The 27597-nt window shown below is 41.7% G+C and overlaps 1 protein-coding gene across 1 annotated transcript in view; it reads right to left on the bottom strand.

The window, feature by feature from the left end:
- The window catches only part of PIEZO2 (piezo type mechanosensitive ion channel component 2), a 628465-nt gene that overhangs the window by 362683 nt on the left and 238185 nt on the right, over positions 1 to 27597 (bottom strand). The window contains exon 3 of the mRNA XM_069731039.1: positions 11018 to 11143. Within this exon, the coding sequence (XP_069587140.1) occupies positions 11018 to 11143 (126 nt within the window). The remainder of the gene's footprint in view (positions 1 to 11017; positions 11144 to 27597) is intronic.

The following is a 27597-nucleotide window of genomic DNA, read 5'->3' as shown; positions in this document are numbered from 1 at the left end:
AAAAAATAGTTTTAACTAATCACTTCCATTTGCCTAACTATGAATGTGGGAAAAATAAATTCTACTTTCGATACTTTAGGCATATTGTATTATTTCCCACAAAACAGACCACTCCTGCCAGTGATTCAGCGGCTCCTGCTGATGTCACATTGATAAAAGCAGCTCTTCTTCTTCCGGTTGTTCTGTTGACAGGGCATGACTGCCAATGATATGCTGATTGACAGCTGCTTTCCTACTTCCTAACTGTGGGCAGCAGGCTGTCAATCAGCATGACGTCAGCAGTCACGCCCTGTCAACAGAGCAGCCCAGAAGAAGAAGATATGCTCTGCTGATGTGGAGCAGCTGAATCACTGGCATGAGCGGTTGGTGACAGCTCTGAGAAGGGGCTGGATCGAACAGGCAGATAGTTGCCTCTGTTAGCAACTACATGCCTGTTCGTTTTTAGGCCAATAGTAAAAAAAAATAGTCCTTGACAAACCTTTTAAAGATAAAAAATAGTTAATTTGCAGAAAAAAAACAAAACAAAACAAAATGCAGACCACCACAAAAACAACACATATTTTGTATTGCTCTATTCATCATTAATCTCACTTTAAAACTACTTCATTATTTATTTCAGTCAGTAATAACCGCAAAAATAATGTTGAAAAACACTTAAGAAATTGCTTATTTTGCAAATCCTACATTGCAAAAAAATATAATAAAATGTAGTCAAAAGTTGCATGCACCCCAAGCAAGTAGCAATAAAAAGCACAGCTCATTACACAAAAATGAAGTACTTTATACAGTCCTGAAAAAAAGGAAACTAATATAGCTCTCAGAATATGATGCCTGACCAGAAAAAAATAATTTCTACTGCAAAAGTGGTGAAATATAAAAAATGTATAAATTGGGTAATACTGTAATTGCGTTAAACTACAATATAAAGATAAAAAATTGAAGATGATATCAACTACTTGGACAACCCCTTCTCAATCCCTATGAAATAAGAGATATCACGCCTGCCTTTTTAGATAACACCAGTGATTGTCTTACAGCTGTCTCTAACATCATGCCCTCCCTCTATCTGAAACGGAACCTGTCAAAAACTGAGCTCCATATGTTTCCTCCCTCTACTAATGTACCTATGCCCAACATTGCCGTTTCCGTGTGTGGTTCCTCCATTACTCCCCAGCAACACGCCCGCTGTCTTGGGGTCATACTTGATTTCAAGCTTTCATTCAGCACCCACATACAATCACTGGCTCTTGTTATCTGCACCTCAAAAACATTTCTAGAATTCGACCCTTTCTTACTTTTGACTCTGCAAAAACTCTCACTGTTTCTCTTATTCATTCTTGTCTGGACTATTGTAACTTTCTACTCATCGGTCTCCCTCTTACCAAACTCCCCTCTCCAATCTGTCTTGAATGATGCAGCCAGGATCATATTCCTCACCAATTATTACACCGATGCCTCTACCTTGTGCAAGTCATTATACTGGTTACCCATCCACTCCAGAATCCAGTACAAACTTATTACCTTCACCCACAAAGCACTCCATGGCTCAACACCACCCTACATCTCCTCCCACGCCTCAATCTACCACCCTACCCGTGCCCTCCATTCTGCTAATGACCTGAGGTTAGCATCCTCAATAATCAAAACCTCACACTCCCGTCTCCAAGACTTTTCACGTGCTGCGCCAGTTCTTTGGAATGCACTACCCAGGTTAATATGATTAATAATAATTTTATTTCTATAGCGCCAAAATATTCCGCAGCACTTTACATTTTAGAGGAGACTTGTACAGACAAAAGACATTACAGCATAACAATAAATTCAAAGACCAAAACAGATATCAAGGGGAATGAGGGTCTTGCTCGAAAGCTTACAATTTATGAGGAAAAGGGGAGACATGAAAGGTGGATGGTAACAATTGTTTTCGTTGTTCAGAACAGCCAAAATGTAAGAATCGGGTGTTCATGTAATGCTGCATGAACCGGTTATCAGCCTAAGTATGTAACAATACAGATACAGAGGGCTATTAGATGCATGAAGCATGTGAGAACATGAAGCGAGGAACCTGGTTATGGTAAAAAAAACTTTGAATGGGCAACACAGAGATAGTTAGGTTAATGCATTGAGACGGTTGGCCAGTCTGAACAAATTCATTTTTAGGGCACGCTTAAAACTGTGGGGATTGGGGATTAATTGTGTTAACTTGGGTAGTGCATTCCAAAGAAAAGTCTTGGAGACGGGAGTGGGAGGTTCTGATTATTGAGGATGTTAACCTCAGGTCATTAGCAGAACAGAGGGCACGGATAGGGTGGTAGACTGAGACAAGGGAGGAGATGCAGGGTGGTGCTGAGCCAAGGAGTGCTTTGTGGGAGAGGGCAATAAGTTTGTACTGGATTCGGGAGTAGATGGGTAACCAGTGTAATGACTGGCACAAGTGTTATGACCTGGTGGCCTAGGAGCAGCATGAGACGTACTCTGGAGAAGGTGGTACCTGTACTGACCGCAAACCCTGAACTTAGCAGCGCAACTAGAAGTAGCCGTGGGGGTACCTAACACTCCCTAGACCCCTCGACACAGCCTAAGAACTAACTACCCCTAAAGACAGAAACAGTAAACCTATCTTGCCTCAGAGAAAATCCCCAAAGGATAGACAGCCCCCCACAAATATTGACTGTGAGAGGAGAGGGAAATAACATACGCAAACATGAAATCAGGATTTAGCATAGGAGGCCATACTAGCTAAACAGAAAGAATAGGACAGAGTACTATGCGGTCAGTATTAAAACACTAGAAAATATCCACCACAGAAAATACAAATCACCACATCTGACTAAAGACATGGAGGGTATATCTGCATCTCCAGAGACACAGCTTGGCTGCAAAAAATCCTTCACAGACAAAGCTGGACAAGACAAAACATGAAAATGTACAGAACTATAAGGTCCACAGCAGGTGGACAGCAAAAACAAAGCCAGGACTTATCTTTGTTGAAAAGCACAGCAAACAGGAGAGACCAGAAATGGATGTGAATCCTCCAAAAACAATGGACAACTGGCACTGACTAAAGGATCAAGCAGGACTAAATAGCTGAGTCCAAATTGAACACACCTGATAAATGCTGCGATCCACAGACAGCAGCACTACCACTCATAACCACCGGAGGGAGCCCAAGAGCAGAATTCACAACACACAAGTTAGTAGAGGTATCGGTATAATGGTTGGTGAGGAACATGATTCTGGCTGCAGCATTTAGGACAGATTGGAGAAGGGAGAGTTTGGTAAGAGGGAGACCGATTAGTAGAGAATTACAATAGTCCAGATGAGAATGAATAAGAGAAACAGTAAGATTTTACAGAGCCGAAAGTAAGAAAAGGTCGAATTCTAGAAATGTTTTTGAGGTGCACATAAGAGCGAGCCAGTGATTGGATGTGGGGGGGTGAATGGAAGTTCAGAATCAAGCATGACCCCAAGACAGTGGGCATGTTGCTGGGGAGTAATAGCGAAACCACACACGGAAATGGCAATGTCGGGCATAGGTACATTAGTAGAGCGAGGAAACACAAGAAGTTCCATTTTTGATAGGTTCAGTTTCAGATAGAGGGAGGACATGATGTTAGAGACAGCGGTAAGACAATCACTGGTGTTTTCTAAAAAGGCAGACGTGATATCAGGAGAAGAGGTGTATAATTGAGTGTCATCTGCATAGAGATGGTGCTGGAAACCAAATCTATTGATTGTTTGACCAATAGGGGCAGTATACAAAGAGAAGAGAAGGGGGCCTAGAACCGATCCTTGAGGAACCCCAACAGTAAGGGGAAGATAAGAGGAGGAGGAGCCAGCAAAATATACAGTGAAGGAGCGGTCAGAGAGATAGGAGAACCAGGAGAAAATGTTGTCCTTGAAGCCGATGGAGCGAAGCATAGTAAGGAGGAGCTGATGATCCACAGTGTCGAATGCTGCAGAGAAACCCAAGAGAATTAGCATGGAGTAGTGACCATTAGATTTAGCTGTTAGTAAATCATTAGAGACTCTAGTAAGGGAAGTTTCAGTAGAGTGTAAAGAGCGGAAACCGGATTGTAGAGGGTCAAGAAGAGAGTTATCTGAGTGATAGCGGGTAAGACGGGAGTGGACCAGGCATTCGAGGAGTTAAGAGATGAAGGGAAGATTAGAGACAGGTCTATAGTTAGCGGCACAGTTTTGATCAAGGGATGGTTTTTTAAGTAATGGATGTATGATGGCATGCTTAAATGAGGAGGGAAAGATACCAGAAAAGAGAGAGAGATTGAATATTTTTGTTAGGTGAGCGGTGACAGCAGGGGAAAGGGACTGGAGGAGATGTGATGGAATGGGGTCACTGGTGCAAGTGGGTGGGTGAAAAGATGCAAGGAGCCTGATTACTTCTTTTTCTGTGACTGGTTCAAAGTCAGAGAGTGAGTGAGGTGTAGTAGGGGAGGGAGGACAGTGCATCCCCAATCCTCTCAAGTTTTAAGTGTGCCCTAAAACGCATTTGTTCAGACTGGCTTACCGCCTCAACACATTAACCTAACTATCCCTGTGTTGCCCATTCAAAATTTTTACCATAACCAGGTTCCTCACATCATGTTCTCACACGCTCTAAGCATTTAATAGCCCTCTGTGTCTGTACTGTTACACACTTAGGGTGATAACCAGCATTACATGAACACCCGATTCTTACACTTTGGCTGGTCCGAACAACAAAGGCAATTGCTACCATGCATCTTTCATGTCTTCCCTTTTCCTCATAGACTGTAAGCTTGCGAGCAGGGCCCTCATTCCTCTTGGCATCTGTTTTGATCTATGTATTTAGTGTTATGCTGTAATGTCTATTGTATGTACAAGTCCCCTCTAAAATGTAAAGTGCTGCGGAATATGTTGGCGCTATAGAAATAAAATTATTATTATTATTATGAGAATAAAATCTTTAATGGGAGTGCTTCTTTAATGAAATGTTTAATAGCAAAGAAAAGTCCAGCTCATTCACCACCAGGTGCATAGATCACACAGAGGAAAACAAAAAAACATTCAGTTCCCAGGATCCAAATAAAATAATCAACAACTTTATTGAATAATCCACAAACAATGTAAACCAGACACAGAGTGTAGATATACTATACGTTTCAGATCAATTCTGATCCTTTTTCTCAATACAACCAGCGATTAGTTTGATGCAGTGGGTTTTGTCTCTATTGGGTATGTCATGATTTAAATAAAGCTACTGGTATTTAGTATTGACAAAACGTTATTGGTACAGCCATGTGCAGATTACATGCATTTTTAGTGTATTTCCACACGAGAAACGCACTAAAAATGCAAGTGTGTTTTTACCTGTGGATTTTCTGCATTTAAGGTTGTGTGCCCATAATGAGTTTTTGGTGAATATTTGATGCTGCATACTTTCTCTTTGGCAAAAACGCAGCGTCTTACAGTTCCCTCAAAGTGCAGGGGATTTTCTTTTTTACTCAACGTAAACTGACCTGTGGTGTCTGTTTTAAATCTGCAACATGACAATTTCTCTTGTGGGTACGCTGAGTTTATTGTGCAGAATTTCCTAATAGAATACCAGGAACTATCAAAAACAAAGCAGCTTTGCTTAAAACAAGACATACCACCAAGAGACAAAAATTGAAGCATTAACCCCTTAGTGACAGAGCCAATTTGGTACTTAATGACCAGGCCAATTTTTGCAATTCTGACCACTGTCACTTTATGAGGTTATAACTCTGGAACGCTTCAACGGATCCCGCTGATTCTGAGATTGTTTTTTTGTGACATATTGTACTTCATGTTAGTGGTAACATTTCTTCGATATTACTTGCGATTATTTATGGAAAAAAACGGAAATATGGCGAAAATTTTTAAAATTTTGCAGTTTTCAAACTTTGTATTTTTATGCCCTTAAATCAGAGAGATATGTCATAAAAAATAGTTCATAAATAACATTTCCCACATGTCTACTTTACATCAGCACAATTTTGGAAACAAAATTTTTTTTTGTTAGGGAGTTATAAGGGTTAAAAGTTGACCAGCAATTTCTCATTTTTACAACACCATTTTTTTTTAGGGACCACATCACATTTGAAGTCATTTTGAGGGGTCTATATGATAGAAAATAATGAAGTGTGACACCATTCTAAAAACTACACCCATCAAGGTTCTCAAAACCACATTCAAGAAGTTTATTAACCCTTTACGTGCTTCACAGGAACTGAAACAATGTGGAAGGAAAAAATGAACATTTAACTTTTTTTTGCAAACATCTTAATTCAGAACCATTTTTTTTATTTTCACAAGTGTAAAAACAGAAATGTAACCATAAATTTTGTTATGCAATTTCTCCTGAATACGCCAATACCCCATATGTGGGGGTAAACCACTGTTAGGGCGCACCGCAGAACTTAGAAGTGAAGGAGCGCCGTTTGACTTTTTCAATGCAGAATTGGCTGGAATTGAGATCGGACGCCATGTCACGTTTAGAGAGCCCCTGATGTGCCTAAACAGTGGAAACTCCCCACAAGTGACACCATTTTGGAAACTAGACCCCTTAAGGAACTTATCTAGATGTGTGGTGAGCACTTTGAACCCCCAAGTGCTTCACAGAAGTTTATAACGTAGAGCCGTGAAAATAAAAAATCGCTTTTGTTTACACAAAAATGATCTTTTTGCCCACAAATTCTTATTTTCACAAGGGTAACAGGAGAAATTAGACCACAAAAGTTGTTGTGCAATTTCTCCTGAGTACGCTGATACCCAATATGTGGGGGTAAACAACTGTTAGGGCGCACCGCAGAGCTTGGAAGAGAAGGAGTGCCGTTTTACTTTTTCAATGTAGAATTGGCTGGAATTGAGATTGGACGCCATGTCGCGTTTGGAGAGCCCCTGATGTGCCTAAACAGTAGAAATCCCCCACAAGTGACCCCATTTTGGAAACTAGACCCCCCATGGAACTTATCTAGATGTGTGGTGAGAACCTTGAATGCCCAAGTGCTTCACAGAAGTTTATAATGCAGAGCCGTGAAAATAAAAAATATTTTTTTTTTCCACAAAAAAGATTTTTTAGCCACCAAATTTTTATTTTCACAAGGGTAACAAGAGAAACTGGACCCCAAAAGTTGTTGTCCAATTTGTCCTGAGTATGCTGGTACCCCATATGTGGGGGTAAACCACTGTTTGGGCGCACGGCAGAGCTCGGAAGGAAGGAGCGCCGTTTTGGAATGCAGACTTTGATAGAATGGTCTGCGGGTATTATGTTGCATTTGCAGAGCCCCTGATGTACCTAACCAGTAGAAACCCTCCACAAGTGACCCCATTTTGGAAACTAGACCCCCCAAGGAACTTATCTAGATGTGTGGTGAGAACTTTGAATGCTCAAGTGCTTCACAGAAGTTTAGAATGCAGAGTCGTGAAAATAAAAAATATTTTTTTTTTCCACAAAAAAGATATTGTAGCCCCCAAGTTTTTATTTTCACAAGTGTAACAGGAGAAATTGGACTGCAATAGTTGTTGTCCAATTTATCCCGAGTACGCTGATGTGCCATATGTGGCGGTAAACCAGTGTTTGGGCGCACGGCAGAGCTCGGAAGGGAAGGAGCGCCTTTTTGGAATGCAGACTTTGATAGAATGGTCTGTGGGCATTATGTTGCGATTGCAGAGCCCCTGATGTACCTAAACTGTAGTAACCCCCCACAAGTGACCCCATTTTGGAAACTAGACCCCCCAAGGAACTTATCTAGATGTGTGGTGAGAACTTTGAATGCCCAAGTGCTTCACAGAAGTTTAGAATGCAGAGTCGTGAAAATAAAAAATATTTTTTTTTCACAAAAAAGATTTTGTAGCCCCCAAGTTTTTATTTTCACAAGGGTAACAAGAGAAATTGGACCCAAGAAGTTGTTGTCCAATTTATCCCGAGTACGCTGATGCCCCATATGTGGGGGTAACCCACTGTTTGGGCGCACGGCAGAGCTCAGAAGGGAGGGAGCACCATTTGACTTTTTGAGCGCAAAATTGGCTGTCGTGTTTGGAGACCCCCTGATGTACCTAAACAGTGGAAACCCCCCAATTCTAGCTCCAACCCTAACCCCAACACACCCCTAACCCTAATCCCAACCTCATCCATAATCCTAATCACTAACCCTAACCATAATCACAACCCTTACCCCAAGTCAACCCTAACCATAACCCTAATCAAAACCCTAAATCCAACACACCCCTAATCCTAATCTCAACCCTAACCTCAAACCTAACCCTAATCCCAATACACCCCTAATCACAACCCTAACCTTAACCCTAATCCCAAACCTAACCCTAATCCCAAGCGTAACCCTAATGCCAACCCTAACCCTAATACCAACCCTAATCCAAACCCTAACCCTAATCCCAGCTCTAACCCTAACTTTAGCCCCAACCCTAGCCCTAACTTTAGCCCCAACCCTAACCCTAGCCCTAGGGCTACTTTCACACTTGCGTCGTTTGGCATTCCGTCGCAATCCGTCGTTTTGGACAAGAAATGGATCCTGCAAATGTGCCCGCAGGATGCGTTTTTTGCCCATAGACTTGTATTGCCGACGGATCGTGACGGATGGCCACACGTCGCGTCCGTCGTGCACTGGATCAGTTGTGTTTTGGCGGAGCGTCGGCACAAAAAACGTTCAATGAAACGTTTTTTTGTACGTCGCATCCGCCATTTCTGACCGCGCATGCGTGGCCGTAACTCCGCCCCCTCCTCCCCAGGACATAGATTGGGCAGCGGATGTGTTGAAAAACTACAGCTGCTGCCCACGTTGTGCACAATTTTCACAACGTGCGTCGGTATGTCGGGCCGACGCATTGCGACGGCCCCGTACCGACGTAAGTGTGAAAGAAGCCTAACCCTAAGTTTAGCCCCAACCCTAACCCTAAATTTAGCCCCAACCCTAACCCTAAATTTAGCCCCAACCCTAGCCCTACCCCTAACCTAACCCTACCCCTAACCTAACCCTACCCCTAACCCTACCCCTAACCTAACCCTAACCCTACCCCTAACCTAACCCTACCCCTAACCCTACCCCTAACCTAACCCTACCCCTAACCTAACCCTACCCCTAACCCTACCCCTAACCTAACCCTAACCCTACCCCTAACCCTACCCCTAACCCTAACCCTACCCCTAACCCTAACCCTAACCCTACCCCTAACCTAACCCTACCCCTAACCCTACCCCTAACCCTAACCTAACCCTACCCCTAACCCTACCCCTAACCCTAACCCTAACCCTACCCCTAATTTTAGCCCCAACTGCTGTTCTCCTGCCGGCCGGCAGATGGAGACAGATGGCGGGCGCACTGGGCATGCGTCCGCCATGTTCTGCTGCCGGCGGCCAGGAGGAGCAGCAAGAGGATCCAGGGACCTAGGTGAGTATGCTAGGGTCCCCGAATCCCCCTATTTCTCTGTCCTCTGATGTGCGATCACATCAGAGGACAGAGAATTACACTTTACTTTTTTTTTTTTTTGCGGTCGCCGGTAAACAGTTAATTACCGGCGATCGCAAAACAGGGGTCGGTAATACCGACCCCGATCGTGCTCTTTGGGGTCTCGGCTACCCCCGGCAGCCGAGACCCCAAAGATTCTCCCGGTGCCGGCCGGCGGGCGCACTGCGCATGCGCCCGCCATTTTGAAGATGGCGGCGCCCACCGGGAGACACGAGGAGCATTGGGGGAGCTAGGTGAGTATTGGGGGGCCACCTGGGACCCCTTTTCTCTGTCCTCCGATGTGCGATCACATCGGAGGACAGAGAAATTAAAAAGAGATCGCTTTTTTTTTTTTTTTTTTGCGATCGCCGGTAAACGGTTAATTACCGGCGATCGCAAATGCGGGGTGGGTTAAAAACCCCCCGAATCATGTTCTCTGGGGTCTCGGCTACCCTCGGCAGCCGAGACCCCGGAGAAAATCGGCCTCTGGGGGGCGCCGTTAATTAACGGCGCTGTGGTTTAAGTACCCTTAGCGGCCGCCGTTAAAAGGCGTATCGGCGGTCGCTAAGGGGTTAAAAATATGATAAAAAAAAAGTCATGTAAAAAAAAACACAATGAGAAAACTCAAGCAATTTACTTACGGTAATAGGTGCAGAAATATGCAGAAAATCTTTAACTTGAGAAACTCTCCAATAGCTCATTGTGGGAATGTAGTGTTAGGCCACATTCACACGATCACTATTTGGTCAGTATTTTACATCAGTATTTGTAAGCCAAAACCAGGAAAGGGGCAATTAGAGGAAAGGTATAATAGAATAAAGTCACCATTTCTGTATTTATCACCCACTCCTGGTTTTGGCTTACAGATACTGAGGTAAAATACTGACCAAATATTGAACATATGAACACAGCTTTATGCAGAAAATCCGCATGTTCATATTTTCAGTATTTGGTCAGTTTTTTACATCAGTATTTGTAAGCCAAAACCAGGAGTGGGTGATAAATACAGAAGTGGTGCATATGTTTCTATTATACTTTTCCTATGATTGTTCCACTCCGGGTTTTAACATACAAATATTGATGTAATTTGTAGATTGTGAGCCTTCGTGGGCAGGGTCCTCTCTCCTCCTGTACCAGCTGTGACTTGTATTGTTCAAGATTATTGTACCTGTTTTTATTATGTATACCCCTCCTCACATGTAAAGTGCCATGGAATAAATGGTGCTAAAATAATAAATAATAATAATGTAAAAAACTCACCAAATACTGAATGTGTGAATGAGAACTAAGATACTGTGGTGTTTGCTGAGCGAAAACACAGTGTCTATAATTCCAAAACCTGCTCACTTTCAAATATAAATTAAGAAAACTTGATTTAGGAACAAATGAGGTTAAAAATGTCACAAATGAGTAATAAATTTGTGGTGCACATTAAAAACCAAAAAGTCACAATTTACCCCGAATAACTAGAGTAAAAAGGATACTAACTTATCACCCATGTGCTTTATTACTTAGGCACATATTTCCTCTATGATAATAAAAGATCTACTTACAGTTGAAATTAGGGTTTATCGTCTTTCTGGCCTCCAAGCTGTTTATTGTTATTTGGAAGATGATGTGCAGAAACAGAAAGGAAAGACTGGTGAAACATAGGGATGTTAATAACCGTCCAGTATGTCCTGTAAAATACAAAATTCATTTTATAAGAAACTTTTATCAAACCAACTTTCTCTTCATATAAATGACGAATGTAAAGAACATATAATTATCCTAACTAGCTTTAATGAAAGAAAAGGTGAAATCCAGGAGATACTTTTATATCTGGAAACTATAGCCTGTATGTTTGCTTTTACATCCTCTAAAGCTGGTGGAATTGTGCACTAAGATGAGCTCCTACACTGCCAAGGGCCCATATATTGTTCTTGCACAGGGGCCATTTTCTGTCTGTTTAAGCCATTAGCTTCAGTATTAGCACATTAAATAAATCTATTATGAAATAGGCAAAGATTTCCACTTTGCCATATATACTGTGCAAGATGAAACTAAAATAAATAAATCCTCTACTAACTTAACCTGCAGTTTCATAAATCATTCCCAGATTCACTGTGTGTTGAAATACTAAAATTCAGAAGAGCCAGAAAATACTCACTTTCACGGCACGTCTGTGATAGTATACTGAAAAGTTAATCAAGTGCCAACATTTTTAGCTTATGTGTCTGAATAGAAATACATTATTATATTCATGTCATTTGACATTTAGAATTGTACATGATACTAATTTGCAAGTTTATACCAGATACATACATTGCAGTAAACAGATGCAGGAAAAAGGGGGGAACGAAATCGTGCAAATTCATTTAAAGGGAACCTGTCAGGTCAGAATTCCCTATCTGAGATCATGCAGAGAAGACAGGAGTTATAATTACCTTACAGATCATCTCAATGTCATATGTGTCAGACAATGGTGAAAAAAGAGCAAATCATCATTATTTTACTGTGCCCTGCTTCGCTCTAAACAGGACAGAGGATAGAGCAATGGCTGTTCTTCCAATCTTATCAACTGTTCAATTAATTGATGTCCCATTCAGCATATTCAAAGGCCAAATGGGAAGTCAACTGAATGAATAATGGACATGACTGAAGAGCAGCCCTGACTTCCGAGTGCTATCTATTCCCCACCCCAATGACTGTGATGGAATAAGGCACAGCATGACTATTACATTATATTCTTGTTTCAACGCTGATTGAAACCTATGACACTGACACGAAGTGGAAGTTGATTATAACCTGTAGACTGCTCTGCCTTTACTTAGTTGAAAATTCTGACCTAACGGGTTTCCTTTAAATCCATACTAAGCTGGATGACTTGTATTTTTTAATTACATCAATTTGGGGTACATATAACATATTGGGAAACGTTGTGATCATAATGCCAACATTAGATAATGTCTATAATGTTTTGGAAAATGTGGAGGGCAGAGGCCAGCCCCAACCCTGTTTCAGGGGCAGGGCTTGTCTCTGCTTTTCCTGCATACCGCATGCTCCCCTTACAATAAGCACTGACAGAGCACTCTGTTACTGGCTCAACACTTCTCATTAGAGCTGGAGAGGGAGGGCACTCTCACTGTGCACTAAAATGGATCTTGCACCGAGACAAGGGAGTTGAAAAACAACACCTTCTCAGAACAGCAGAGACTAGTCCAGCCCCTGAAATGGACGTCACTGATAACGCTTCCAATTCAGGGCGAGGACAGAGGCTACATTAGTGACCACAGTCTCTGTGGTTACCCTGATAACATCTTGTTTGAGTATTCCAGCATGCACTGGAGATTCTCAAGCAAAATCAAACTGGAAGTAGGTTTTCAAAAAAAAGCAGCGAGAGTAGAGAGGGAACAAAACAACAGAGACTTTATATCTAAAGTTTATTAGAAAAGTTATATAATTATTCCATTAAATGGAAAGGTATTTAGCATTAAAATCAATATCAGTTTCGGACAACCCATTTACCCTCTTCACGACATCCACTGTACATGTATGGCACCACGAAAGGTATGTTCCCGCAAACTGCCATACATGTACTGCGTGACGATCGTGTGGGTTCACGCCAAGTGCCGGCGAGATCAGTGCTAGAGCAGATCGAGGGCGTTTAACCCCTTTTAAGCCACTGTCAATAGCGACAGCAAGAATGATTGGCATCACAGAGGGAGGAAGCTTCCTCTCTGCTCTGATTGGCACAACACCATTGCATGGTGCCGATGGTCTCCATGGTGACCCCAGGCCGAAAGATGGCTGCGGGGTCACACAGGGACGGTGGCCTGTAAGCTCCTGCTCAGAGCAGGAGCTGAAACATCTCCTCATAGTCTGCAATGCACTAAGCTAATGCCCTGCAAAAGAATTGCAGAGTTTAGATCAGTGATCAGGGCAGTGAAAGTTGATGTCCCATGTTAGGTCAAAGGAATAAAGTTAAAAAAATCACAAATTGGATGGTCTATTTTTCCTGTTACCTTTGTGAAAATGAAGAATTTGGGGTTATAACAACAATTCTGTGGAAAAATGTAATTTTCATGGCTCAACGTTATAAAATTCTGAGAAGCATCTGAGGGCTTAACCTTTGTCTGGCTGATTAGGTACAATTGTAACTATTCCGTTTTAAAATTGCAATAACTTTTTTTTTCGAAAAGCCGTAGAGGGCTGAAATTTCGTGACATCTCTGCAGTTTTGGTCCAGAATATATTGTACCTCTGCAGCCTGTTAACGTTTTAAAATTATGCAGTCTGACGAAGGTTAGGGTGCACACCACACATATAAATAAATTCCTTCAGCGGTCTAGTTTCCAAAATGGGATCTGGTGTGGCGAGTTTCCATTGGATAGGCACATCAGGGGCTCTCCAAATGCGACATCACAACGGATATCGATTCTAGACAATTTTGTGATAAAGTCAAAAGGTGCTCCTTCTGTTCCAAGTCCATGTTGCCCAGTGACAGGCCCAAAACCTCACTGCTCTAGAGGAGATCTGCATGGATGGGCCAACATACCACCAACAGTGTGTGCCAACCTTGTGAAAATGTCTGACCAAAGGATATATAACAAAATATTGGGATGACCTTTTGTTAATGACCAAATACTTATTTTCCACCATAATTTGCAAAATAAATCTTGCCAAATCAGACAAGATGATTTTCTGGATTTGTTTTCTCATTTTGACTCTCATAGTTGTGGTCTACCTATGATGTAAATTACAGGCCTCTCTCATCTTTTTTAAGTGGGAGAACTTGCACAATTGGTGGCTGACTAAATACTTTTTTCCACACTGTACACACTGCCTAACAGTCCCTTTGATATATTACATACATAAAAAGATATTTCGAAAAAGTATTTCTAAAGTGTGTTTATAATATGTAAATGAGGGCTTTGAGTAGTCGAGGAGGTGTTAAGACTAGTTGGCCCACTAAGCATTTTCTCACGCCCCTGTGGGCGTGATAACATAACTTCAAAGCGCCAGCAACATTGCAAGCACCATACTTGCCTTCCCAGCCGCTTCTTCCCTGCCCATCATTGATCCTCTGAAGCAAGGTATATGTGTCCCAGCTTCACGCAGGGGCATTGCGCATGACCAGAAGTTCAGAGGCGCCCACATCCACACATAACAAATAATAACACTGAACACATTCAGAGCCCTTATAAAATGTACAAATAACATTGCCATAAAAATTGAAGAAATGCTGTTCCCATAACTAATGCCACCATATAAAATACACAAATAATGCAGTGATATGTACAAATGCATAATGACAAACCAACATATAAACAGTCATTCCTCCAGTTATTGCATCATCGGAATACATCTTCTACTAGTGCCATAATAACCGTATTCCTGTAAAAACTGTGCTTGTTGAATATCACAAACAGTAGTGTCAGTAGTGTGTGAAGCGGTATAATCTGTGGTGGTCTTGGGAAGTGAAGAGATTAATGGGTATGTCTCTGGTGGTCTTGGTTAGTCATGCAAATTAGGTAACTTTTATTTTGCTTTATTTTTTTAAACAGGTCCTAAATTATCTCTTCAAACCAATTTTTTTCCCCCAACTCTCTTTGCTGTATCTTCTGCTAAGAGATTTGGCTCAAAAAGTAAAATGTTGATACTAGAAAAACATTCTGTCTGTAAAGTACTGTGAAGTATGGTCATAGAAATGTCATTGGCAAAAAAATGAAATTGAGGTGAAATTAAATGTTAATCATTTTTAACACAGTTCACTTCTATATTTTATATATTATGATTCATTGCATTTCTTGTGCTCTCACAAAGCTAAAAGCTCCCCACCTAAGAGAAACATCTCAATGTTTGCTCCGGTGAATCAAGCCACTGTTTACTCGGACTTGGCCTGACCTGCCTCAGCGAGTTTATATTCTGTGGTTTTGAAAATAGAATCTGGTAGACTGGCAGAAGCAAACAATAATAAATATGTGTGCATAATCAAAAAAATAATGACACAGACAGAACAGCAACAGAGAAGTATGATATTGTTTGCCTGGAGTTCTAGTATTTGCTTCCACCACTTGGTGTATTTATGCTATCTGCTTCTTGCGTGTCCTGTGAGTCAAAAAAAGAACTTGGATTTGTGGATTCAGATGATCAAAATGATCACCCTTGCCTTGGCACAGTTCGTATGACAATGGCAGTTTCTTTATTATGATCATGCCTTGGATCACATTTATTATTTTTTGTTAAAGGGGTTTTCAGCTACCATTTTATTTTTTTGCTATGGGCCTAAACAAGACCAGCTTGTTCCGTCACCGATCTTTGTTGCCACAGGTCTCTGCCAGCCATATGCCTGTTGTGCACAATGCCAATCTCTGCAGGGAGCCGGTTGTCAATATGACATCGGCAGTAATGCCCCGTCGACAGAGCAGCTCGAAAAAGAAGCTGAATCATCGGCAGGAGTGATCAATAACAGAACTGAGCCAGTGACAGGTAAAACAGGCAATTTATTAGCAAGTTAGCAACTACCTACTTGGAAGTTATTAGGCCCATAGTAAGAAAAAGTAAAAGGGTTTATCCACTACTCTTTAGTAAGGTAAAACAAGATATTGGACAAGGACAATGCCAACATGGGTCTTTAAAGGGAACCTGTCACCCCGTTTTTTGAGATTGAGCTATAAATACTGTTAAATAGGGCCTGCGCTGTGTGTTCCTATAGTGTATGTAGTGTACCCTGATTCCCCACCTATGCTGAGATATAACTTACCAAAGTCGCCGTTTTCGCCTGTCAATCAGGCTGGTCAGGTCGGGAGGGCGTGGTGACATCGCTGGTTCTTCCTCAGCTTTACGTTGGTGGCGTAGTGGCGTAATGGTGAACAAGCAGCGCGCGATCTGCGCTGTAATCCCTTGCATCGGTGGGGGCGGCCATCTTCCTGGGGCTGCGCGTGCGCAGATCGAGTGCTCTGCTGCACGGGGCTTCAGGAAAATGGCCGCGGGATGCCGCGCGTGCGCATTAGAGATCGCGGCGGCCATTTTCCCAAAGCCGAGTTTGCCGCTGCTTGTTCACCATTACGCCACTACGCCACCAACGTAAAGCTGAGGAAGAACCAGCGATGTCACCACGCCCTCCCGACCTGACCAGCCTGATTGACAGGCGAAAACGGCGACTTTGGTAAGTTATATCTCAGCATAGGTGGGGAATCGGGGTACACTACATACACTATAGGAACACACAGCGCAGGCCCTATTTAACAGTATTTATAGCTCAATCTCAAAAAACGGGGTGACAGGTTCCCTTTAAGGGGTTGTTCCCTGCATTAATATTAGTTTACTCTGTTAGATCATGCAAAGCCTAAAATAATTTATGGAATTGAAACACTTTGGTGTGTAGATACTACTGTAAATATTTAAGACACTAATAATGTTTGTATTCCCCCACAGATCATCAATCTAGTATGTCAAACGCTGACGGTCACACATGCTCAGCAGCTCAGTTAGATTAGATGAATCCTCTCGTACAAGCGTGTTGGTGAGAGTTTTGCTTCTGCACAGATTAGCCAAAAGGAATCGGTGCACTAAAAGCAACATCTTCTCACTGTAGTGGAACACAGTACGTGAATGTTCTAAAAGGGTAATTAAATAGGTATTCCCATCTACAAGATCCTATCCCAATATGTAGTAGGTGTAATAATGAGAATAATATGCCTTCAATTAGAAATGTATTATAGTTCATCTGATTCGCTAGGTCGCTTATGACATGTGCAGGGCTATGCAGTAGTTTGGGTATCCATGGTTATGACAACTCATATAGTGATATTTAGTTGCTAGTGGTCGTAACCACGGATATCAATGCTACTGCAATGCCCTGCACATGGGGTAAGCGACATACCGTAGCTTATCAGAAGAACTATACTACATTTCTAATTGGAGATATTTGCTAATATTATTATTATTACACCAACTACATATTGGGATATGATCCTGAAGATGGGAAAACCCCTTTAAAGAACACTGAGGCACCATAATATATATATAATTGCAAAATCTTGCTATAGTAAGTATTTAGTCTGAAAGGGGTTGTCCGGGTTTGGCATGAAAGTCTACAGTCACTCTATGTGACTGCAGATTTGTGAATCCTAACAACGCGCACTGTGCACGCTGTCAGGGTTCTCAGGTGCCAGCACCGAGAGGTCAAATGACTGCAAGTATCCATATTCCGAAAAGATGTGCAGGACCTTTTCTCAAAACAAGTGAACTGAGTGTGGCCGTGCAAGACTATATTCCCAAGAGTATGCATACTTGCGATAACATGATTGTCCAGTCTCAAAGGCGGTATCGGAGAACCTGGCAGAGTGCGCTTTGCGGAATGTGAGGAATCACCAGACTGCAGACTTTTGTGCCAAACCTGGACAACCACTTTGTATGCATTTACATGCATTGCAGTCCATTAGTGATGAGCGAGTATGCTGCTAGACAGCTTGAATACATGTGGGGGTTCCCTAACAAACAGGCAATCCCTGCATGTATTCATTCTGTCTAGCAGCCACAAATCATGTAGCTGCAGCGACACAAACTAAATCTCCAAACAAGCCGAAATACTCGGAAACCACCCGAGCATACTCAGAGAAACTCGAGTAACGAGCATACTCGCTCATCGCTACAGTCCATATATGTATCTGACCTTACCCGCTGAAAAAAATAACAAGTAAACTTTATTTTAAGGGTTATTATAATTTTAATTGTACCAAATATGTTCTTTTTTCTATTTAGCAAAAAACTTCCATCAAACTTTTTATCTTCTTAATATATTGTGGTCATCATATTATGTGGCACTATGTGCTTACAATTGCTAATTTTGCCCTTCTACTCGGTAAATTCTTCTCTTTTCTCTGCTCTATGTAGATACAGGAGGTCTCCTTTACCTGCAAAAATCATTCCCCTCTTCAACTCCTGACCCAGCTGCTCTCTCATCCCCTTGCAGAGCTTAGAAGAACTCAGCTGGTCAGTTTTTAATCATGTGATATCAGACCTAATGGAAATAGAAGAATTAACTGGGTAGAATGGCAAAATAAGCAATTGTGAGTACACAGTGAATGCATAATATGATAACTGCAATATATTAAGAGGATAAAAACTTTGATGAGAGTGCTTCTTTAAAAATAAAATATATTTTTGCCAGTTTTTTTCTTTATTACACATAATTATAATAATAATAATAATAATCTTTATTTATACTGTATAATATAATATACCGCCAACATTTTCCACAGCGCTTTACAGTTTAACAGTTTCAAACGCAAGTCATAAGTAACAACATTAACAATACAATAATTAAAGCACAATAAGATGACCCTGCTCATGAGAGCTTACAATCTACAATTAGATGGGGGAGATACAAAGTACAGGAGCTTATTTGCAATAATGTATTTACAATGATGGTCCAGCCATCTTGAGGGAGTGGGCGATGGAGACAGTGAATGGGCTAAACACGCGTCCTTACACATAAAATGACTGATTAGGCAACATGATAGTCCGCTCTGAACAAAAATGTTTTGAGGGCACACGTAAAACTAGGCAGATTGTGTATGGTCCTAATTTCTTGGAGTAGGGCATTCCAGAAGATTGGCGCAGCGCGGAAAAGTCTTGGAGACAGGAGTGGGAGGTACGGATTAGTGCAGAGGTTAGTCGAAAGTCATTTGCCAAGCACAGCGGTCGGTAAGGCTGGTAGACAGAAATCAGGGAGGAGATGTAAGGGGGTGCTGCACTGTGAAGAGCTTTGTGGGTGATAACAAGAACTTTGAATTGGATCCTATAATGAATGGGCAGCCCGTGTAATGACTGGCGAAGAGCGGCTGCATCTGAATACCGATTAGCCAGGTAGATGACCCTGGCTGCTGCATTAAGGATAGACAGGAGAGAGGAAAGTCAAGTGAGGGGGAGGCCAATTAATACAGCATTATAGTAGCCCAGGCGGGAGTCGATCAATGTGACAGTGAGGGTTTTTGTTGTTTCCATGGTGAGAAAAGGGCGGATTCTAGACATGTTCTTTAGGTGTAAGTGGCACGAGCGGGCAAGAGATTGTATATGGGAAGATAAGGAGAGATTGGTGTCAAATGTAACACCCAGACAGCGCGTCTGCTACCGGGGAGTTATTATGGTGCCACCAACGGAGAGGGAAATGTCAGATTTAAGGAGGTTAGTAGATGGTGGGAGCAGAAGAAGTTAAGTTTTGGAGAGGTTGACTTTCAGATAGAGGGCGGACATGATGTCAGAGACTGCGGCCAGACAGCGGGAGTAAGGTCAGGGGATGATGTACAGAGTTGTGTGTCATCGGCATAAAGATGGTACTGAAAGCCAAATCTGCTGATGGTCTGTCTAATTGGGGCCGTGTAGAGAGAGAATAGAAGTGAGCCAAGGACTGAGCCCTGAGGTACCCCGACAGTGAGAGGAAGAGGGGACGAAGTAGAGCCAACGAACGATACACTGAAGGAGTGGTCAGAAATATAGGATGAGAACCAAGAGAGGGCAGTATCCTTAATGCCTAGTGACTGGAGCCTAGAGAGTAGGAGATGGTGGTCAACAGTGTCGATAGCTGCAGAGAGGTCGAGAAGAATGAGCAGAGAGTGGTCACCTTTACACTTTGCTGTCAGAAGGTCATTGGTCACTTTGATGAGTGCAGCTTCTGTTGAATGTAGGGGGCGGAAGCCGGACTGTAAAGGGTCTAGGAGGGAATGAGTGGAGAGGTAACGGGTAAGGCGGGAGTAGACCAGGCACTCCAAGAGTTTAGAGATGAAGGGAAGGTTGGAGACTGGTCTGCATTTATTTGTGCAGGATGGATCAAGAGAGGGTTTCTTTAACAATGGAGTAATGATAGAGTGTTTGAAGGACGATGGGATGATGCCCGAGGAGAGGGAGAGATTAAAGATTGTAGTTAGGTGAGTTGTGACGACTGGAGAGAGCAACTGGAGAAAATGTGAGGGAATGGGGTCGGTTCTGCATGTAGTAGGACAAGAAGAAGAGAGGAGCCTGGAGACTTCCTTTTCTGTGATGGGATCAAATGTGGAGAGTGAGCCAGGGAAATGCAGGGAGTGATGGGAGTCACAGCTCTTAGTGGCTGGGAGAAGATTTCCTGTTGGATATTATTTATTTTCTCTATAAAGTGGGAGGCCAGGTTATCAGCACAAATATCTGTGATAGGGGCTTGTGCTTTCGGCCTGAGGAGGGAGTGAAAGGTGTCAAAAAGTTTCTTGGGGTTGTTGGATAGTGAGGAGATCAGGGTGGTGTAGTAGGTCTGTTTGGCGAGGTGAAGGGCAGAGTTACAGGTTCTTAACATAAATTTGAAGTGGATGAAGTCATCTGGTGTGCGAGTTTTCCTCCATAAGCGTTCAGCACTTCTAGAGCATCACTGGAGAAGCCAAGTTTGCAATGTGAGCCAGGGCTGTTTTGCTCTGTCCTTGGAGGTTCTGAGGGTGAGGGGTGCTACTTGGTCCAGGGTGCTTCTGAGAATGTCATTGTAGTGGTGTACAGCCTGATCAGGACAGGAAAAAGAGGAGATTCGGGACAGTGATGAGTGTAAGGAGTCTGAAAGTGTGTGAGTTAATGGCATGTAGATTTCTGACTGTGTGGTAGGTAGGAGTGTGCTGGGGTGGGCGAGGGATTGTGAGCGCGAAGTTTTGTCTCTTTGGGGGACTTGAGCAGCAGCCATTTGATCACTTCAATAATGCTTTGAAATACACTATATTTCAAAGCATTATTGCCTATCAATGGTATGCTGCAGTGGCATCCAGTAGGATAACTAATCAGAGACCTATATTATCAGCTTCTTAGCAGCAGCCCGGTTATTGGACCTATGTTAGACACACCGATTCAATTCTCCTCTGAAGCTTGCCATAAGGCATCATTGGGACATCCGTGTTTGTTTACATAAGCAGAAAAATGGTACGAGTGTTATCATGATTTTGGATCAGAGTTTCATCAGAGTTTGGTCGGTGTGTCAGCAGTTTTTACTATAAGTGTTTAATTTCACGTATGGCTAAATAAATTAAAAATCTTCTGCTATACTTTGCAATGTTAATGACAGACAGCACACGGACTGTACACTGATGGCATCTGTGTGCTGTGTGTGATTTTCTCATACCAATAATAGACTTGTACTGGTACTTTTCATCTTACATGCCTCAAAAAATGGACATGTCCTCTTATTTCTGCATGGACATATGGTCTGGAAAAAACACAGACATGTGAACAGCCCCATAGATTACAGTGGGTATGTGTTATTTTCAGGAAAAATCATGGATAGAACACATGCATAAAACATACAGCTATATGAATGAAGCCTAAAAAGGCCAGACATCATAAGATGTATCCTTAAAGGCCACCATACACACATTATATACCGCTCAATAGGAGGTTAAAACTGTTACAATAAAAAACTTTATGGCTATGTGCCTGCGATAAGGAATTGCAGCATTTTTGACGCTGCGAATTTGCGCTGCATCCAAAACACTGTATTTCCTGAGTCCTGAGGTTGCCTTAGACTTCACCCTTTATCCCTATCCAAAGATCTGGACTTACTCAGGAATCCCCGGGCAAGAGCCACAGAGCCAGCTGATGTTCAGTGGCGCAAGCTGTCAATAAGGATAGTCAGGTAGATGAGCTAAAACTAAAAGGGCCATGACACCAAAGGTACAAAATCATCAGGCAGGAGAAAGGTCAATAAACAAGCTGAGGTCAAATCAGGACAACACCAACCTCAACCAGGGAAACACAAAGCTATAGATGGCTGTTTTTAGCAGTAAGCTGGAAGTTTAAGTAGGGTGTGGTGCTGTCCAACTGGCTGGAGCAAGGAACTGATAACTCCAGCAGGACAGCACACACACCCATACTGCCAGACTGGATGTCCAGAGCTTCTGGTTCCAACGTCTCTTCTATCACCAGCGCCGCCCATAAAATTAAGACGGTGGCGGCAGGTGACAGAAGCAGACATCCTAGGAGCAGGTCCTGATGGAGATGTGATATAATACAAGAAATACTTGCAAACATTTCAGATAACTACTGTCATTCAGCTTTCCTTTTGATACTTATACTGACTCAGTTGCTAAATTTCAATTTTATATCATGTCGTCTTCTTCTTATACAAAAATACAGAGAATTTGTAAAGTAATCTCCTATTGGTCATATCTTACAGATCAATCTGCACACAGTAAACTGGCATCATATGTTAACATGACACCTAGGGGTATAAATAGGTAATTTAAAGGGAACCTGCCACAATGAACATGCAGTCTGCTCCTCCAGGATCATGTTGTGGAGCAGGAGGAGGTGAGCAGATTGATAAATAGTTTTGTGCTGAAAAAATATCAGTACAACCTGTGTCTTATTTATCGAAATCCCTCTTATTCTTTGCTGGGAGATCAAGTGGGCGGTCCTATCAGTGATTGACAAGCCTCACTGGATGAGCATGCATACCTAGAAAGCTGTCAATCACTGATTAGGACCACCCACTCGACGTCTGAGCCAAGAATAATCAGGAATTAAAATGAATAAAGCATAGGTTAAATAGAATCTTTTTCCACAAAACCAGATATTGATCTTCTAAGCTCCTCGTGCTTCTCTGACAGGCTCATTTTTAAGTAGTCCACAGACTGTCCACTGAAGAGGAAGGCATGATTTTGGTCAATAAATATAAGACTATTTTTAGTAACATTAATACAAGGTAAATAACCCTGATATTTTTAATTTGTTCGGCTATACAAATAATTAATGCAGCTATTTGGTAATGACATTTAGTTTTTTAAAATACTATTTGTTTTTAGTTTTTCTTCAAGCATTTTTATGGTTCAATATGTGTTTATTGAAGTTATTATTAACAATTGATGTTTCAACATACATCAAAATCAAATGCAGGTTGCACAACAGGTACAATCAACAAAATGTAAGTATATTAACCAGCATAAACTTATTTGGAAAGGGATCGCATAGTGCAACGATTAGTATTGAAACGTTGTATCATGTTATGTGAATAAATTGTTGTACTCAAATGACGAAACACGATAGGGAAGAATCAGTGGGAACACAAAGGCCAACACAGAAGGAATGTATATGGAAGGGAATTTTGCATATTATGAGTGCGATATTAATGGCTCATCATCACTAGACTGGCAATGTTAGTCAAGTTCTAAATTCACATGAATTTCTCAATGATGTCCAGGGTAACCAAGATCTCATATATTCGTATGAGTCCAAGTTCAGCCAACTGTCAGAGACTGTGAGCTCTTCCATGTGAATAAGTTTATCTATCGCCTCAACCCATTCCAATTTAGAAGGAATGGTAGTTGATCTCCAATGTCTGGGGATAATCTGTCTCATTGCAGCTAAAAATACTATAAATAGTCCCTTTTTAATGGTAGAAATGGATCTAGGGAATACGGATAGTAAAGCTGTTTCAGCAGAGTTCAGGAAATTAGTGCTGAATAATTTATTGAAAAGATCAACTATTCCTGTCCACAATTTGGATATTCGGGGGCAAGACCACAAGATATGGGTCAAGTTACCTACAGTGGAGTCACATCTCCAACACTTATTTGTTATATTAGGATACATGTGATGAATGCGGTCTGGTGTCCTGTACGATCTTGTAATTAGTTTCCTGGATGTGACATGAAATGTATAATTTGTGAGTAAAAATGAATGATTTATGCCAATCAGAAGTACAAATGTTTCTAACTAGCTCCTTTTCTTATTGGTCTTGATAGGGAGCACGGGTCCCTCACACCTCCTCCCTCTTCAGCAGCCAGCATAACAAAGAAATACAATGCAAAGGAAGTCTCCTCCCAATAGGGTTTTTTTTTTTCAAAATCAGTTAAAGGTCTGATCCAGGCTTCATGGCTGGTAATTGAATTATATTGACTATGGATACGGCAGTATTCCATCCATGCCTGACCAGATAAACGCCCTGGTGTAATAAGACTCTCTAAGGGTTTTAAGCCACTCGGGAGACAACCTGTCTCATCTGGGACAATGATTTATCCAGTGTGCCTAAGAAACGGAAACCACTATCATCCTGAGGATTACAAAGTATAGGAGACAACGGACCTGGAGCAGATGATATTTTATATTTATTAACTATTTTGTCCCAGATATTTAAAAGAACGTGAAATAGGGGTGTTAGGAGAGATGTTATGGATCTAAAAGTATGTCCGCCCCAAAGTAGTTTAGTTAGTGGGATGGGATTTAAGTGTTCCTCGAATTAAGTCCATAGTCCCTTGGAAGACTTTATGATGATATGCAAAATGCAATTTACATTATTGATGCTTTATGGTATCCCACAAAATCCGGGACGCTTATGCCCCCCGAGGATTTATGTCTTGTCAAAACCATGTATGATAATCAAGGTTTAGATGCCCCCCAAATAAATTTAGAAGAAATTGCTGCTTCCGAAAAAAGACTTTGGGTAAATTAATAAGGCAAACATACATTTTTAAATAAAACAATACATGCTTGTAATATCTATTTAATGTTGGACTACTTATTTCCTTTTAATTTGTAGAATACGGGGTCTGCTTCAAAGATATCACACTTAAATAACACAATGGATCTTGATGAATTAAACATTCAAGTTGATGATCTTCACTAATATAAATTGTGTAATTTGATGAGAGCAAAATGATGTATCGACGGTCAATGGAAACTAATGTTTTCAACTGTTTGAGTGATGGATTCCAAATCACCCCAAAAATCTAAGTTGAATCTAAATTGAAATCATAGATAAATCTAATTTTACATAAATATTAATTGCGGCAGCTCATAATGTGACACAGTGTGTATGAACTTCACGTGCCTGTATACAATCTTAGCCATATCTTGGCATGTTCGTGCTGAGATTTTGTTTGGGGATTCTCCTCGCAAACCTGCATCAGGGCATTGGTGAGTTGGACAATAAGCTTTCAATCACATTTACCTCTGGGTAATGTGGAGACCAGTCAATGACATCAATGCCTTTGCCATCCAGGTACTGCCTACATACTCTGGCCACAGGAGATCTGGCATTGTCCTGGATAGGAGGAACCCAAGGCAAATTGCACTGGCGTACAGTGACTCTAAGGAATTTATCTCAGTACCTAACAGAAGTCTTGGTACCATTGACTATGACCTATTGGTTTGTGCAACCTTCCAAAGATATTCCTCTCCAGACAATCCAGACCATCACCGAATCACCTACAAATCTGATTTGCTGACAATATAACATTCATAACAGCTTCTCCAGACTCTTTTACGTCTGTCAGATGAGCTCAGAGTAAACCTGCTCTGATCTGTGAAGAGAATTGGACTTCAGTGGCATACCTGTCAATAACAATGTTCTCCATAGAAAGCCATCTGAGCTTCATGATGATGAGCTGTGAGCACAGGTCCCACTAAAGGGCTTTGGGAGCTCAATCTACCCTAACCGAATTTGTTGCTGACAATTTGGTCAGAAACATGCACTAAAAAACATGCAATAGCCTGTTGGAGACAGTGCCAGACTCGCCATCTAGCAATTATGTCCCTCAGAATTCAGATACTGGTAACAATTGGAAATAAGCATAGAGCCATCTTTTTCCTGCTCCACCATTTACTCAGCCTGACAGGGTGCAGGAGGCCGATGGCCCAGAGACTGTAGTGAAAAATAGCGCATCAGCTCTCAGCATTGGAGCAGGGTGAGCTGAGCTTTAGTTTATCCTTTGCCTGACACAGTCTGGGAAATATTACAATAAAAGGACATGGGGGCAAAATGGGGAAATTTTTATAAGATACAATGGAGGTAATTATTATAAGACAGTATAGTGGGGATATTATTATAAGGAATCACAATGGGGGCATTATTATAAGGAAACACAATACAAGGCATTATTTTAAGGAGGCACAATAGGTGGACATCATTATAAAGAGGCACAATGGGGGCAAAAAAAAAACATATAATAGAGGGGAATAGTGTAAGAAGGTACATTGGGGACCATATTGTAAAAAAGGTACAATGGGGTCTTTATTATAAGGAGGCACAATTGGGGGTATTGTTATAAATAGATACAATAGGGGAAATTATTATAAGGAAGCACAGTGGGGGATATTAATATACAGAGGCATAACGGGGACCATAGTTGTAACAAGGCACAATGTGTTAAATAGTGGGTAGGTAAATTCCTTGCCAGGCCATATTTTCGAAAGAAAAAAAAAGGGTAGGGGGCAAGAAGCAAGAGTAGCAAAAGCGATAAATCCAGCTCTAGAGTAGGTCCCAATAAAATCAAAGTCTGCAGTATTAATTTTATAGAAATACTAAAATCCAATAGTAGAATCAAGTCAAAAGTTAACACAAACAACCCCTTTAATAAATAAAAAAAAGTAGTGTATGTATTCAGGGACCCGGCTGAAATAAGCCCCTAGAATACCGGCACCTCCGGTGAGGAGATTGTGTGTAGTGTATGTATTGAGGGACCCAGCTGAAATAAGCCCCTAGAATACCGGCTCCTCCGGTGAGGAGATTGTGTGTTTGCATGACCACTGGCTGCTATCAGTTCGGCAGTTAGCTTGCGCCTCTGTGAGTCTAACAGGGCGCAGTGCTTTCCTTTTACGGCTACTCTGTGAAGTAACAGAGCTAGCTTATACCGCCAAATAGTGCCACCATTCACGAGCAGCAGGTTTCTCCTGCACAGTGGAGCCCGAGCTGCGAATGCACCAATAATAAACATCTATATTTACTCGGTGCGTTCCGCTAGCCCTAACAGGCAGAGAGGTTGTTAAGTGATCAAGACATTCATTTGAAAACAAAAGCAAAAACCAAGTTAGCCATTTTTCTTACATTTAAGGGGAACATATCAGGTCCCTGCCAGTCCCCAACCACTAATATAGCGGTATGCATGTGGAATTCTGTTTCCTGATAATGTGTTTTATGTACTTAATAATGCAGCAATGTCTGAAAGGTGTAGTTTCATCCTCCATCCTGCACCGCTGTAAATGCAAATAAATCAGAACTACTCTAGTGGGGCATCTCTTCCGCTATTAATCCTGCCTCAGATCTAATCCCACCTATCTGGGCACAACTGCCATTTGAATAACGATCCTACCATTTCACATGCTGGTAGTCATGCCCAAGGTTAGTAAATGTTATCTTATTTCTATAA

Source organism: Ranitomeya imitator, chromosome 6, assembly GCF_032444005.1.
Source record: "Ranitomeya imitator isolate aRanImi1 chromosome 6, aRanImi1.pri, whole genome shotgun sequence".
Lineage (NCBI taxonomy): Eukaryota > Metazoa > Chordata > Amphibia > Anura > Dendrobatidae > Ranitomeya > Ranitomeya imitator.
This window is presented reverse-complemented; position numbering and strand designations above follow the sequence as displayed.